Raw genomic sequence first — 16,244 nt, forward strand, 5'->3', positions numbered from 1 at the left:
TTTATTCAATCCTTTGGCTTTGACCTCCCCAATGCTAACAATCCCATCCTCACTCTACTTCATTCATGCCCACTCAAGACACACCCTGGATACAGTCACCACCTGTAACTTCATCCAAAATCTCGCTCTGCGATAACAACTCTCTGCTCTTATTTTGTGTGTTTGTGACGACAACTTTCTCCATATTTCTGTTTCTAAAAACAAAACCTGTGTCCTCATTTTCTCTTCTTCAAAGTGTCAAAATCCCCCACACCTGTGTCATCCAGTTTTCTAATGCAGAAAAATGCCAAGTGATTAACCCACAGCAGATTAGCTACCCCCAAATTCTCACTTACAGGTCACCAAAACTCTATCAAAAGACACCGGGGCGCCCGGGTGGGTCAGCTGGTTGAGCGTCCAACATTAGCCCAGGTCATGATCTCACAGTTTGTGAGTGTGAGCCCTGCGTCAGGCTTGCTGCTGTCAGCCCAGAGCACAATTCAGGTATTCTGCTCCCTTCTCTCCCTGTGCCTCCCCTACTTCTGCTTTCACCCTCACTCTCAGAAATAAGTAAAATATTTTTAAAAATGTTTTTAAACATTTATGACCATTTTATCCTTTAGGACCCAGTGGCCATTCTGTGTTAATCCCCATTGGCTACCCTTGCTCTTCCCACATATAATGCTGGATCACTTCATTCCTCAGGCTTCATTTGCTTCTCTACTCCTCCCTGTAAGTGATCTTGTACGCTTTCACGATCTTAACTATCACACACAAAACTCAGAATTATGGGGTGCCTAAGTGGCTCACTCGGTTGAGCATCCAACTCTTGATTTTTGGCTCAGGTCATAATCCCAGGGTTGTGGGACTGAGCCCCATATCAGGCTCCATGTTGAGCATGGGGCTCCGTGCTGACAGCTCGGACCTGGAGCCTGCTATGGATTCCGTGTCTCCTTCTCTCTCTGCCCCTCTCCTGCTAGTACTTTCTTTCTCTCTCTCTCAAAAATAAATAAACATTTATTAAAAAATAACAAATAGATAAACAAACAAATAAATAAAACTAAACTAAACCTCAAAATCATGGAATCTTTATCTTGCCTGGATCTTTCCATTGGGTTCAGATATGATTATGCAACCAACTGATACAAATGTCCGTGTAAATGTTACAAAGTCACTATAAACTCAACAGATGGAAAATTGAACTCATTAATGCTCTCTCCCCAGATTCTCTATAGTATGTGAGGACATCATTCATTCACTACCGCTCTCACCCTCATTCCTTACATGCTTTACCTCTTGCATTGGATACTGCTGAGTTTACTTCTTTATATCTATGTAATTGTCTCTCCAACTCATTTAGTCCAGGTTTTTATAACCCTCCCTTTGAATCACTGTAATAGCTTTTCCACCATTCTCCTTGCTCTACCTAGCCTCACTCTTCTCTTCTTCCCCTCCGCAAACACATATTCTAAAATACTTGTCCTCCCACATCATGACCCAAGTGATCTTTCTGAACTGCAAGTCTGATCATATCACTGTATGTATTAAAACCCTTCAGGGGTGCCTGGGTGATTCAGTCAGTTAAGCGGTTGACCTCAGCTCAGGTCATAATCTTGCAGTTGGTGAGTTTGTGCCCTACATCGGGCTCTGTGCTGACAGCTCAGAGCCTGGAGCCTGCTTCAGATTCTGTGTCTCCCCCTCTCTCTCTGTGCCTCCTCTGCTGACGCTCTGTCTCTCAAATATAAACATTAAAAAAATTAAAAAAAAAAAAAAAAAAAAACCCTTCATTGAAGGGCGCCCAGGTGGCTCAGTCAGTTAAAACTTTGACTTCGGCTTAGGTCATGATCTTGCAGTTTGTGGGTTTGAGCCCTGCATAGGGCTCTGTGCTGACAGCTCAGAGCCTGGAGCCTGCATCAGATTCTTCGTCTCTCTCTCTCTCTCTCTCTCTCTGACCCTCTCATCTCACACTCTGTCTCTCACTCTCTCTCTCTCTCAAAAATAAACATTAAAAATATTTGGAAAAAAAATGCTTCACTGAACGCTTGTTACGAAAAGTTAGAGTTGATATTCCTCACCACAGCACTCAAACCCTTTAACTCTTTATGAATGACCCAAGTTCACCTTCCCAGCCTGTCAATTTCTCATTGCATTTTACCTCACATCTTACTCTTCGTACCAACACTTCTTAACGTGTATCTGATTTTCCTGCTGGAATTCTCACACTGTACAACTGTTTTTAATGTCCACCCATTCTGCAAGACTATCCCTGAAGGCAGAAACCATGTCCTATATCAGAGTCCTCACAATCAAGACCCCACAAGAAATTTAATAAACGTTGCTGACTGAGAGATCATGAAGTGTCTCAAAAACAGTTATCCTGAACTATTTTTGGCATTGTTTAAATAAAAAATATCTTTCTAGGAAAACTTTCATTTTCATCACAATTTTTTAGCAACTGAAGGTGCGCTTCCTAACTTCTGGTACATCTCTCTCTCTCTCTCTCTCCTCCTGACTGGATAATAAGGAGGATCCAGAGAGCTCCATGAGTGAAGAATAGCTCTATAATAAGCATAAAAATGGTTCTGATTAGTGTGAGTACATGTATTAGGTCTCCACTCTTCAGACTAGACTTGACTGGCTAAAGGACACGTTCATCAACACACAGCAGAGCTCAGACAAATCACGAACCTTCCACACAGCGACAGCCCTCCTGTAGCACCCGTGCGTACATGTCCACTTTGGACTGAGAAAGGAGCTGGTCTCCGGTCAGGTATGTGTTGTGAGAGGAAGCGATGTAGTAGTTGCACAGAGGCTGATCCATGTCCTGGTACACTTCATGGTGCAATGGGTTAAATATGTCACAAGCGGGACTACGCATGAAGTTCGTGAACCCTTTGGAAGAAAAAAAGAGTGAAGTACTATAGTGTTCAAAGAGTACTTAATTGACTCTATCAGGGACAATAGAGATCAAAGTACGTTCATAGTGGGGTACCTGGGTGTCTCAACTGGTTAACCGTCCAGCTTCAGCTCAGGTCATGATCTCAGGGTTCATGAATTCGAGCCCCACATCAGGCTCCGGGCCTGGAGCCTGCTTCAGATTCTGTGTCTCCCTCTCTCTGCCCCTTCTCCCCTTACACTGTGTCTCTATCATTCTCTCCCAAAAACAATTAAAAATTAAAAACAAAAATTTTTTAAGTATGTTTGTAATGATTATCTTACTTATACTCAGGACAGCTAATGTGAGGAACACTAAGGCAATGAGAGACTTGTTTCAGGTCAAATAGTGTCAAAAACTGAAACATGACTGGGGAATAGCAGTTTCAACATAAGCTACAGAAAAATAAGTACATTTTTCAAGAATTTTGATTGACTATGAGAGAGGGCTTATTCCGAGGCCACTCAGTAACCCTGAACTCAAGCTAGGATTAGGCAGCATGATCTAATGGGTGACTGATGCACTGTTAAAGCAATTTTTATACAAAGCGCTTTACTGAGCAACCATCGATTTGAGAAGTTATTCATTTAAAAAATAGTATTGTTAGTGCCATAGGTGAAGTAACAGGTCAAAAGTTAGGCAGAGCCTAAATTCAGAGTGTAGTTATTTGACTATGAGATTGGTTTGGGAAGATGCTGCTAATAGCTAGCACATTTTATAACTTTAAAATAATGTTTAAAGATTATGCAGAAATACAAAGAACAAACTGATGGTTGCCAGAGGGGAGGGAGTGAGGGGGTGGACAAAATGGGTGAAGGGGAGAGGGAGGTACAGGCTTCCAGTTACGGAATTAATAAATCACAGAAATAAAAGTGCAGCTTAAGGATTATGGTCAATGATATTGTAATAGCCATGTAATAAGACAGACAGTAGCTACACTTATGGTGAACATAGCATAAGCTATAAATTTGTAAAGTCACTAAGATGTAGACTCAAAACTAGTTTAGCACAGCTATACTCAAACAAGCAGATATTCTGTAGAAAATCTGATCAGTTTTTCTACAGTTTTTCAAAACATAATACCTAGGTAGAAGAAGCATTCAATAATACATGAATAAATACTTGAATGACCTCAAGTACTTAAGTAGAATGATTATCAGGTGAAATTGCTTCAAGTCTTTGGGGCACCTTGGTGGCTCAGTCGGTTAAGTGTCTGACTTCAGCTCAGGTCATGATCTCATGGTTCGTGAGTTCAAGCCCCAAGTCAGGCTCTATGCTGACAGCTCAGAGCCTGGAGCCCGCTTCAGATTCTGTGTCTCCCTCTCTCTCTCCCCATCCCTGATCACACTCTGTCTCTTTCTCAAAAACTAAATAAACATTAAAAAACTTTTTTTTAATTGCTAACAAGTCTTCAAGAAACTGTATAAGTATCCTCGGAGACTCTGGAGAATTTCTTCATGCCTATCTTTATGACAGTAATGTAGAAATCATGTTTAATTTCATTTTGGGGGGCCCACCAAGCAAAACATTCATTTCTTGGTAAAGAAATGGCCCAAATTAGTTTATCTTCTCTAGGTGTTTTTAAAATGGTTCTTAATATATATGTTTTAAATTATTCCTTTCTTTTAATTACCCTCCACCCCAGGAAGTAAACGTGGTATCAAACCTCCTTGTCCACACTGAACCTAAAAGCAATGGGGCGGGGGGGGTGGGGGGAGGCAGTAAAAAAAATAGCTAAGATAAACCATGGCTTTGGATGTTCTTGAAGGCAATGGGGGGTCTTGGTAGTCCTTCGTCAAATTATTGGTTCTGCCTGGGATTTGTTCTTCTCTTGGGTAACAGCCTGAAATTTGTTTCCTCACACATTTTAAGTATATATAACTTACACATACATGTAGCTGTATTCATATTTACATGTAAGATCCTTGAAGCTACATTCTGATTATATAACTCTGGGCAAATTACTTAATTTCTTTGAGAGCTTCACTTTCCTCAACTATATAATGAAGTAGTTGTATTAACAAAATTTGTGGTTCCAACAACATCTCCACTGCTATCAGTGGAGTGAACAAGGTAAAAACAAGTTCATTGCCAAGATTTTTAAAGAACCATGTACTTTCAAAGTCACTAATGTCATAGATTATTTTAAGATCAAATTTCCTTTTTTGAAATTACCAGGTTGAATTTCTTTCCAAAATTAGCCATTTGAGAAAAGTCCAAATATTTCTTGACATCTGTCACACACATGGTGGCATCAGGTTGACTTGCTTAGAGTGGAAAATGCATATCATCATTGCCAAAGTAAGAGAAATAGCAATATCATGATATCTCTTTTACAGGAAAATACATTGTTTCTCGAGTTTTATTTGAATCACCTGTAATCTATGAATATCTTCTGATTTCCGTTACTAAAAATTTTGCTTGAATTTAACTTAGCAAATTGAATTGAAAAATGAGAAATTAAGAATATTAATTATTTTACCTTCTATGCCGAGAATATTTTTCGTCTTATTTTCTTCTGAAACTTCGAATTTCCTTATGATGTCAAGACAATAGTCGGCTGTCACATTGTTCATCTAAACAAAACAAAACATTAGTAGGGTACCTGCAATTTCATGAGATATTTCCTTCTATGCTAAAAAGGCACATTGATTTTTTAAGCATTCGTGATACAGTGCAAGGTGCTTTAAGGAGCAGTATTTGAGATCACAGCAACTTTATCTTTGGGAAACGATCATCTGAATCTTCCCATGTTACCCTTCAGATTTAATCAGTGAAAACACCCCTTCAAAAACTAGACAAATGTACTCCATGAGTCAAAATTAATAAAATTAAATCAATAATCAATGCAAACCACTGTCAAAATCTACTTACTATAAACTAGTAGCTATCTGCAAATTAATATTTTCTACACAAACACTACAGTTTGCTAATCATAAATATATACAGAGAGAAAATGACTGCCTGGAAAAACAAGATGTCCTAGGTAAATCCACTCATGGGTATGCAGATCTACAGCTCTTTCCATGGAATCACAAGAGCTATCTGCCATGGTAATTCAAGATCACAAAGGTTGGCAAGAGAAAATAAAACCAAAAACCTAGAGGAAGCAGCTAGCATAACAAAAAACTCTGGAGCTAGATGGCTTTTGTCCAAATTAGCCATCTTATATTATTAACAGTGGGATCTTGAATGAGCCACTTACCTTCTCTGTGGCTACCTTATAAGGTGGTTGTGAAAATTAAATGCATTACTATTAACATGTGACATCAAAGAGGCAGTGCATGCTATTATTATTGAGGCATTCTCAAGGTAGCTGCCTGAACATCACATACTTAGTGTCACTGGGCAAAGTAAACTCTTCAAGAATAATTATTTAAATAGCAACATGAAGGATGTGATATTTTAATCAAAATTCTATTTTGACCTATCAGTGACATTTAAAAATACTAATGACCAGTGATAGAGGAAGCTAATCTTATGAGCCATTCTCAATATTTCCCAAATATTCTCTCTTAGGTTTGATACTTCTGTTTTAGTGAAATCTCATTTGTCTAAACAGTCAGTTTAAATAGCATTTAAACCTTTCGCAGAGGAAAAAAGCTCTGTTTTGCAGCTATTTTTTGCCTGCTTGAAATAACATAGAATGCATCCCCCCATCGCCCCACAAACTAGCTACACAATGGCTGATGCATCCATTGAGTAAATTTTGCAGTCCTTACTATATTCAGAGGCTTATATTACCAGACAACACCAGAAAATACCATAAAATAAATGAAATCATGATACCTGTAAAAACTCTATTGACCTAGTCAGGCTTTGAGTAGGTCATTATATTGTCTGCTGTATACTAGAGAGATTTATCACATGCAATCTAAAAAATAAATAATTTCTCACAAAATAAAAAAAAAATGGGGCACCTGGTTATCTCAGTTGATTAAGTGCCCTACTTTAGCTCAAGTCATGATCTCGCGGTTCATGAGTTTGAGCCCCACACCAGACTCTGTGCTGATAGCTCAGAGCCTGGAGCCTGCTTCGGATTCTGTGTCTCCCTCTCTTTTCCCCCTCCTACTTGTGCTCTCTCTTTCTCTCAAAAATAAATAGGTAAGCATTAAAAAATTGATTAAAAAATAAAATAAAATTCATCTGCCATAGGAAGCCCAGGTTTACACTGAAATTATTTGGTTTATGAAGCTGTTTGTTCAGAGATGTAGGGAGCCTTGTCCTGGACTTAGGTCTACCAGCAGCCCATGGGATCTAAAAACCATCAAAAATGCCGAAAGCATTATATTCAAGAAGTAGTCAGTAAATTAGTAAAAATATTAGTAAGCATTCTAAGAAGCTCACAATTTTCTCAGCATTATATAACAATAAATGGGAAATAATCCATTTCCTACCAAAATTCAAGTATAAGGATTAACTCTGAAATACAGTACAAACCCCATAATAATGAGAAATGAAATGTACAAGTCAATCAGCTTCCCTCCTTCCCCCAACCCCTGGCCTAATTTAATTAACTCCCCAATAGCAAACTCCTGCATTTACAAAACTGAATTTTTCAGACCTTACTTAAAAAGCTACTGTGAAATTCTACTGTACCAAAGAAGGTTCAGCATGGGTTAATGCTCTTTACTATTCCTTTCCCCTTTGGTTTGCTCCCTATGTCATATAGCTAATAAGGTGAAACAGAAAAGAACTTCTCCCTACTCTACTCCTATTTCTCATGGAGCTCATTTGAAAGTTTTGTTTGCTTTCAATATCTGAGCCACTTGCTGTTTCCAACGTGAAGGACTCTTATTACTGTACCAGGCAACTGGTGCAAAGACTGCTTTAAAAACCCTGGATTTAATAATGATCCTTTACATTTATGTAATGCAGTCAATGCTGTGCAGTTTATAAAGAGCTTTTACACATAAAATCTTAAATAGTTCTTACAACAGTCTCATAGACTTGCTGTTTTTATCTCCATTTTAAAATATGCAAATTTATGCTAGAAAAGGTTTGCTATCTCAAAGTCACAAAACTGAGAGGAGGCAAAACCAAGTTCAAATTTCATTCTTCTGGCTTCATATTCAAAGCCTTTTCTTTTGCATTATACCTATGTATACCTATATACATTATTATATGTCTCTGGGTGGCTTTCTTCATTTCTACTGAAAAATTGAAATGCTTACTTTCAAAACTTATTGCTTTTTCAACACAGCTGAAACTCCTAAATCTTCTTAATTTTTGAGATGCTTTAAACCATCAAGTCAGTTACTATAATTTGACTTCTTTGATTATTCCAGGTTGGATTCCATTCTCTTGTCCTAGTTTGCTATCATACTCTAATTTCATCCAAAAAAGACTAACTGGCCCTCATATTAAAGGCCAATCCAATCCACTTTAAGTGGACTAGTTGAAGAAACCAAAGTCATAGATCTCCATATAACACACTAGTATTCTGATACTAACATTTTATCCTCAGACTTCTTGTAAAGTTATCTGGGGAAGTTTTGACAGTGAGTATGAATTTCAAAACAAAGTCAGAAGTAAATAATTAGATTTCTTATAGCTATGATTCCCAAAGCACACCAAACCCAAAATCATAATTTGCAGAGAATTTTAATATTGCTAAACTCTTTTCAATTTATTTTTATCAAAGTCATATATATTCATAAATAAGTCAAAACTAAGCATATGATTGAAAGCAGAATTCCCCCTTTTCATATGGACAACCACTCTCCAAGAAAAATAATGTCAACATTTCTACGTATTTCTGTTGGAAGGAGTCTTTAAATTCTGAATTGTTTGTTAATGATGCTATTTTCTGTTTTTATACACCTTATGCATTATCTATGGATGCTTTTATTGTACTGGACAAAAACTTCAGCTTGTTTGGGCCAGCAAAACTTTCTCCTCTACCCCTTCACCTAGGATAGTTATACCTTAATTTTTTTATTTAATTACTATTCAGTGTTGAATTATTCTGATTATGCAAATGTTGGGACATTGAGTCTATTGTATAATGATTGTGTTTCTTACATATATTTTTTTCAATTTGTAATTGCTGCTATTTCTACCCATTTGGTGAATTTTTAGTGTCATCTCATAAATTCTTCCTCACAATGCTAACGGTGTCTCAGTTACCAAAGGCAACAAACGATTCATGAATTCCAATTTTTTATTTCCTATAAAGGTCATCCTTCTTCCAGGCTGCTGGGGTTCCAGCACTTTATTCAGGTTTTGTTCTGACTTCATTCTGTCACACTCATCAGAGAGCGCTTGGAAAGTAAATTATTTATTTCTTGCCTGTGTTTCTGTGTTCTTCCGTGTGTGTGTTCTTCTGCATGCACGTTTGGTTGACAGATTCACCAGGTAGAAAATTCTAAGTCAGAAATCATTGCTCCTATGTTTTTGGTTTCCAGAGTTGCTATTGAGAAGTCTGATGCCATGCTGAAAGTACTCCTTTTATAGGACCCGCCTTTGCTCATTAACTGGATCAGTGCATTTTTCCCTCTTCTTTTCTGCAAACTTTTAGGGTTTCACTCTCTCCTTGGCATTGTGAAATTTCATGATCATTTGTCTCTGTGTGCATCTTTTTACATTCAATGCGCTCAGCACCAAGTGGCCCTGCCAGTTGAGGGAGTTCTATCTTTCCATGCTAGTCATTTTTTTGTATTATTTATTTTATAATCTCCCTGCTATTTTTTCTTACCTTTTTCTGTAACTCTAATTTATTCAGAGAGTGTACTTTCTGATTCAATCCACTAATTTCCTTATGTTCTCTTTCTGTTTTTCATTTCTGTTTGTTCTATTTTATGGGCAATTTTCTCTTTATCTTCTAAGCCATTTATTCAGTTTAGTTCTCTGCTCTTCTCTTCCTCAGAACCATCTTTTCCCATAGCATACTGCACTTGCTTCATGGCTGCAATTTTGTGTTTCATCACTCTGATGTTAATGGTAGTTTTTAAAATTTCCTTGCATTGCCTCTATTTCCTCCAAGTTTCTCAATGTTATTTGTTTGCCTTGGCCTCTGATTTTTATAGTGGAAGATTTCCTCAAACACGTGGTAAGCCTTGGCTATTTAAAACTCATCTTCAAAATTAGCTATTGAAAAATGTATTTAAAATCAAGTCAGTAATAAATTGGTTGGAAGCTCTGTATTCACAAGCAGAGCTCAGTGACTGGGGGGCCTCACTGTAGAATTCCCTGGCTGAACTATTTTATTAGATGTCTGATGTATATATTTTCAGATTTTGGGAGTCCTCCTGGGGCTGGTCTATTAGTTTCCTAGGACTGCTGTAACAAATTAGCACCAACTTGGCTTAGAACAATAGAAGTTTATTCTCTCATAGTTCTAGAGACCAGAAGTCCAAATTCCAGGTGTGGGTAGAGTTGGTTCCCTCTGGAGAATCTGTTCCATGCCCCTCTCCTTACATCTGGTGGCTGCTGGCAAACTGTGGCATTCCATGGCTTGGAGCTTCATAAGTACAGTCTCTACCTCCATGGCCATCTTCTGAGATCTTCTTTTCTGCCACTTACAACAGCATTCATCACTGGATTTAGGGTCCACTCTAAAGTTAGCATGACCTCATCTCAACATCCTTGATTTAATTATGTCTACAAAGACCCTATTTCCAAATAAGGTTACACTCAGGGTACCGGGAGTTAGGATTTGGACTTATCCTCTGGGGCCACTATCCAACCCACTCTAGCTTATCATAGTCTCCCATTTCCTACCTGTAATTTTCCCTATAGAACCTGGGAGCAGAGTGTTAGAAGAGGGTTCTGGTTCTCTCACTTCAGTGCACAGACATTCACTTCGTCCTTGTACTCATTACCTATTGCTCTGAAACTAGCCACCCAAAACATAGAAACTTGAAATAACAACCACTTCTTTAAAAATCAGATTTGTGCAGGAAGGCAAGTGGGACTGGCTTTGGCTGGACAGTTATTTTGCTGTTCTCGCCTAGCGACTATTCAAGTGCGTTTAGGCACCTGATCCGCAGACTACAGCTCAGTGTCTAAGGGGGCCTCACTCACATTATCTTGGTTGGTGCTGGCTGTTGGTCCTGGGCCTCTTTCTCTGAGTAGTGTCTCATCCACAAAACCCTGCCCTGGTTTCCTCACAGGGTAGTCACACAATTCCAACAGGGCAAGAGTAGAATCATCAAGGCTCTCGGAGGCCTAGGTTCTTTGTACATCATGTCTGCTACAGTCTATTAGTCAAACCAAATCCCAGAGCTAGCCAAGATTAAAGGGGCAAGAAAACAGAGTCCACTTCTTTTTTTTTTTTTAATATTTTTATTTATTTCTAGCAGAGAGAGAGAGAGACAGCGTGAGCAGGGGAGGGTCAGAGAGAGAGGGAGTCACAGACTGAAACAGGCTCCAGTCTCTGAGCTGGCAGTCAGCACAGAGCCCGACGCGGGGCTCGAACCCACGAACCGCGAGATCATGACCTAAGCGAAAGTCAGACGCTTAACCGACTAAGCCACCCAGGTGCCCCTACAGAGTCCACTTCTTGATGGGAGGAGAGGCAAAGTCGCCTCACCAAGGGGCGTGCATATAGGAATAGGAGAATTACGACAGCCGTCTTCACAGACTATCTACCACAATCCCCATGTTTTCAGTACTCAGATGTGCCTGGTATGCCTCAGTCTAGAGAGACCCTTCTGGACTATCTTTCTCCAGTTCTGACTTTCACTTTTATGCCAGGATAGCGGAGGGACAGTTTCTGCTGCAAGGGGTAGGAGAGAGGATCTAGAGCCTACTTCCAACCAGTGCTTGGTTTTTGACACCTTCTCACCTTCTATTTTCAAGAGCATCACATGACTTCAATTCTTGAGCTTTTCCAGGGTTCCCTTTGACTAATGAAATTGCTTTGTGGTTTCCTGCTCTGTGGACTTGAGTTTCAGTGCTCTGGGGTCTGCTTTAAATCAGACAAATTTCAAGATTTTGTTGTTCCTGTGCCCTCCCCTATCTCTTTGTCTCCATAGATTTATACAGAAGAAAAAGTCTCTTTCCTGTATTTTTGGTTAATTTCAGAAGGGAGTGGAGAAACACCTCTCAGTGAATGGCCCTTTGGTTTTCAACTGAGTAAGTAAGAATTTTCCTCCCCAAAATGGCTACCTCTGACTAATTCTGAAATTTAGCCACAACTTTCAAGCATTTAAATATATGACTATTTCATGGAAAATGCCATTTGGGGAACTATATTAAAGGCTGCAAAAATATTACAAGATGTAATTACTCTGAAAAGTCTCTCAATTGCTTCAACTGTGAATAATTAAGTAAATGAACAGAAACTCAGGAATGACTCTTAAAGGAATGCTTTTATGATGAAGAAAATGCATTAAAAAATAAAACAAACTACCTAAAGGGGGTAGTTATAAGCAAAGAAGAGTTTATAAGTATTTCTCATAGAGAGGTATGGTTAGAATGACAGTGAATCTCATGAAATCATTCTGGATTCAGTAAAGGATAATGAAGGGAGATGGTACAAACAACACTGGTAATTGGATTAGAAGAATCAAGGGAATATTTTAGCAGAGAGATTAAAGACACAAAAGGGGCACCTATTACAAGCGCCACAATTAGATAATGTATAGATCTATGTCAGAAAAACAGTTACAATAAGAAGAGGGCCCTCCAGCATGAGATCAATAAAGCTCTGAAAATTCCCCTGGAATTAACCACCCATATGCATATTTCAGATGAAAGTGATGCATTAACAGAAATCTGCTTTTGGCTTATCCATGGAGATAGGCTTTGTGCTCAGAAACAGCTAGCTGGATTTTCAGACTCTCAGCATCTAAGAATGCTTCAATAGTTTTGCCTTCTCTTCCTCTCGCCTCAAGCCACAAGAAACAAAAGGATAGAAAGAAAGTAGAGGCTTGTTAAGAAAGGTTTGTCAAGGGGGATGGGGGAATAAAATCCAATTATAGCTCTTGAACCAAAACTCTGAAAAAGCGTTGAACACAAAACACATTCCGCCCCAGTGCCAGTAAAGGGATAGTAAATCTGGAGGAGACAAAGATTGCCTTTTGGCAAACACAGGGGGGAAAATGAAACCAAAAACCTCAACCAAACCTCCTACTTTGGAATCACAAGCTAGTGGATATGGTGATCTTTATCTGTGGTTTCAAGGAAGCAATGAAAGAGAAATGTCAGCCAGCTGGTCTCTTCTAATTGGGACTTCTTCATGGATATAAAAGACAGAGAGAATTTCCCTTAGCACATACATGTTTTAAAAATGAAAGACATAATCAAACAGCATTTGGACCTGTCAAAGTATAAATTCAATTTCCAGAGAGCTTCGGTGAAATAAAAATCTGACCCGTGGGCCAATATTTGACTTCAGATAATCTTTGACAACACATATGGCCAGCAGTGATATTTTATTTCACAACTGAGTAAATCTGTAAAAGTTGAATACTCTGTTGTCTACACCAATCTTATGCCATCAGAAATGAATGAATTGCTGCCATATGAATGGTCAAATTGACTCTAATTTGTTCCATTGTGAAAATCCCATTTTAAAATTCAAAATCCTACAAAACTCTTAACCAATGACTCTCATGCTACAGATTTAGATTGTGTCCAATTTTTCACTATTTTAAAATGCACGAGTGGGGCACCTGGGTGACTAAGTCCGTAAGGGATCCGACTTCAGCTTAGGTCATGATCTCGCAGTTTGTGAGTTCGAGTCCAGCATCAGGCTCTGTGCTGACAGCTAGGAGCCAGGAGCCTGCTTCGGATTCTGTTCCTCCTTCTCTCTGCCCCTATTCCATTCACTCTGTCTGTCTGTCTCTCTCTCTTTCTCAAAAATAAACATTAACAAAAAAAATTTTTTTAATGTTTTATTTATTTCTAGCAGAGAAAGAGAGAGAGAGAGAGCGTGAGCAGGGGAGGGTCAGAGAGAGAGGGAGTCACAGACTGAAACAGGCTCCAGGCTCTGAGCTGGCAGTCAGCACAGAGCCCGACGCGGGGCGCGAACCCACGAACCGCGAGATCATGACCTAAGCGAAAGTCAGACGCTTAACCGACTAAGCCACCCAGGCGCCCCCAAAAAATTTTTTAATGAAATAAATAATATGCACAACTTTACATCCTTTTTTCCTCCCCAAAATGGCTACCTTTGATTAATTCTGAAATTAAGCCACAACTTTCAAAGCATTTAAATATATGACTATTTCATGGAAAATGCCATTTGGGGAACTAGAGGCCTAGTCAAAAAAGGACTCAGAAAAGCCTATCTAGAGTTTAGTTAAGGAAAAGACTCGGTCAGTTCCCATAATTAACTAGAATGACTCCCAGAACTCAGAAAAGTACTTTATTTAGTAGAACTGTAGAACTGGTTTACTACAAAGTGTACGACTCATGAACAGCCAAATGAAGAAATACATATGGCAATTATGAGGGAAAGTGTTCAGAGCTTCTGTGCCCTCTCAGGGCACACCCCTTCCCCTTCCCGGTCCGTGCACGTAGCTTCACCAACCCAGAAGCGCTCCAAACCTCATGGTTTAGGGGTCTTGGTAGAGGTCTCATTTTGTAGGCATGATTGATTAAATAATTCCCACCATTTGTGACGTGTTTGAAACCTAGAGGACATTATGCTATGTGAAATGACACAGAAAGACAAATGCTGCATGATCTAACTGATAAGTGGAATCTAAGAAAGTCAAAATCATGAAAACAGAGTAGAGTGTCAGTTGACAGGGACTGCGGGGAACTGGTCAAAGATACAAAAGTACAATTATGCAGGAAGAAGAAATTCTAGAGATCTAATGTAAAGCATGGTGACCACAGTAAATAATACTTCCATAAGATAGTTGATCTTAAGTGTTCTCACCACACACACACACAAATCAGAACTGTGTGAGGTAATGAATATGTTAATTCAATTGATTGTAGTAATTTTACAATGTATACGTTATATCAAAACCATACATTGTATACCTCAAACATATACAGTTTTTATTGGTCAAGTACAACTCAATAAAGCTAACCCCCTCCCATCACTTATTCTTTTACTTTAGTGAGAAACAGAACTGAAATATAAAAAAACGAGGAGTATGAGAAGACCAGCCTTGTTGACCACAATTCAGCCTACATAGAATTAAAATTAAAAGGTCTTGTTTTAAATATATTTTGGGATTCTGTTTGCTAATCAGGGCTTAATTTCTTCTCACATAATCAAATGTCAATTTCCTATCAGTTATCAATGAATTACTATATTGCTAGCTAAAAATTATGTCATAGTTGGAGCACCTGGCTGACTCAGTTGGCTAAGCATCTGACTCTTGATTTCAGCTCAGGTCATGACCTCATGGTTCACGAGTTCAAGCCCCATGTCAGGCTCTGTGCGCAAAGTGTGGACCCTGTTTTAGGATTCTTCTCTCTCTGCCCCTGCTCTGCTTGCACACATGAACATGTGTTCTCTCTCTCTCTCTTTCTCAAAATAAATAAATTAACATTTTTTAAAAGTTTAAAAAAATAATTATGTCATAGTTAACAAATACCTACCTGCATTATTAGTATAAAGAAAACATAACTGTTTATCTAAAATGAAACACATGAGTTAACATCCACTACTTTGTGGAAAAACATGCATTTCTATACTCAACATATGTAAGGTAAAATATTACACAAGTGTTCGATTTATCACTCCCTCTTAAGAGCTGCTAGAAACATGTTATAAATAACTCATAAATAACATTTTTTTTGCAAGGAATTGTGATATTTACCCATCTATCCTAAAAATAAGGTATTCCTATGTCCAACATCAGCAGAAACCTGTATATTCATAAATATTTCTAAGTAAACATGTAATTTGACAGTCTAATGATACCTTTTGTTCCACCTTCAAAAACTGAGCTAGTTCTTCCACAGTTAGGTGATCTTTCTTGTCACTGTAGCTCAAGAGCAACAAATAAAGGTCCCGTCTCAATGACATCATTTTGTAAAAAACACAGAATTCTTCAAATGTCAGAGTTCCCTGATTCTCATCTGTATCAGCTTCCTGAAAGACACATAGAATAAACAAGGCAGTATGAGAGTTTGAAATAGGAAATTCAGTACTGAGATACTGAGAAATAATGTTTACTATAAAAAGGCTAAAACACATTTCACAAATGGTAAACACATTCTCTTAAAGCACACATGGATTGATTTAAAAACTATTATGCCACAAAAAAGTTTTATGTTATAAAGAATCAACCTTATAAAAACCATTTTCTCTGATCACAGTAAATTTATAAACCAACAAAGAAAGCTTTAAAAAGGAAAGTAATGAGAGGGAAATGAAGTTTTCAACCTATTAGAATGCAAAGTAGATTAAAAACAGATA

The 16,244-nt window shown here is 38.3% G+C and overlaps 1 protein-coding gene across 1 annotated transcript in view; it reads right to left on the bottom strand.

Moving 5' to 3' along the window:
* Nucleotides 1-16,244, bottom strand: part of PLCH1 (phospholipase C eta 1) — a 206,143-nt gene that overhangs the window by 56,145 nt on the left and 133,754 nt on the right. The window contains exons 6-8 of the mRNA XM_039236058.1: nucleotides 15,747-15,917; nucleotides 5,397-5,490; nucleotides 2,668-2,871 (exon numbers count right to left, since the gene is read on the bottom strand). Of these exons, the coding sequence (XP_039091989.1) occupies nucleotides 2,668-2,871; nucleotides 5,397-5,490; nucleotides 15,747-15,917 (469 nt within the window). The remainder of the gene's footprint in view (nucleotides 1-2,667; nucleotides 2,872-5,396; nucleotides 5,491-15,746; nucleotides 15,918-16,244) is intronic.

This window comes from Hyaena hyaena, unplaced genomic scaffold (assembly GCF_003009895.1).
Source record: "Hyaena hyaena isolate Hyena2069 unplaced genomic scaffold, ASM300989v1 scaffold_105, whole genome shotgun sequence".
Taxonomy (NCBI): domain Eukaryota; kingdom Metazoa; phylum Chordata; class Mammalia; order Carnivora; family Hyaenidae; genus Hyaena; species Hyaena hyaena.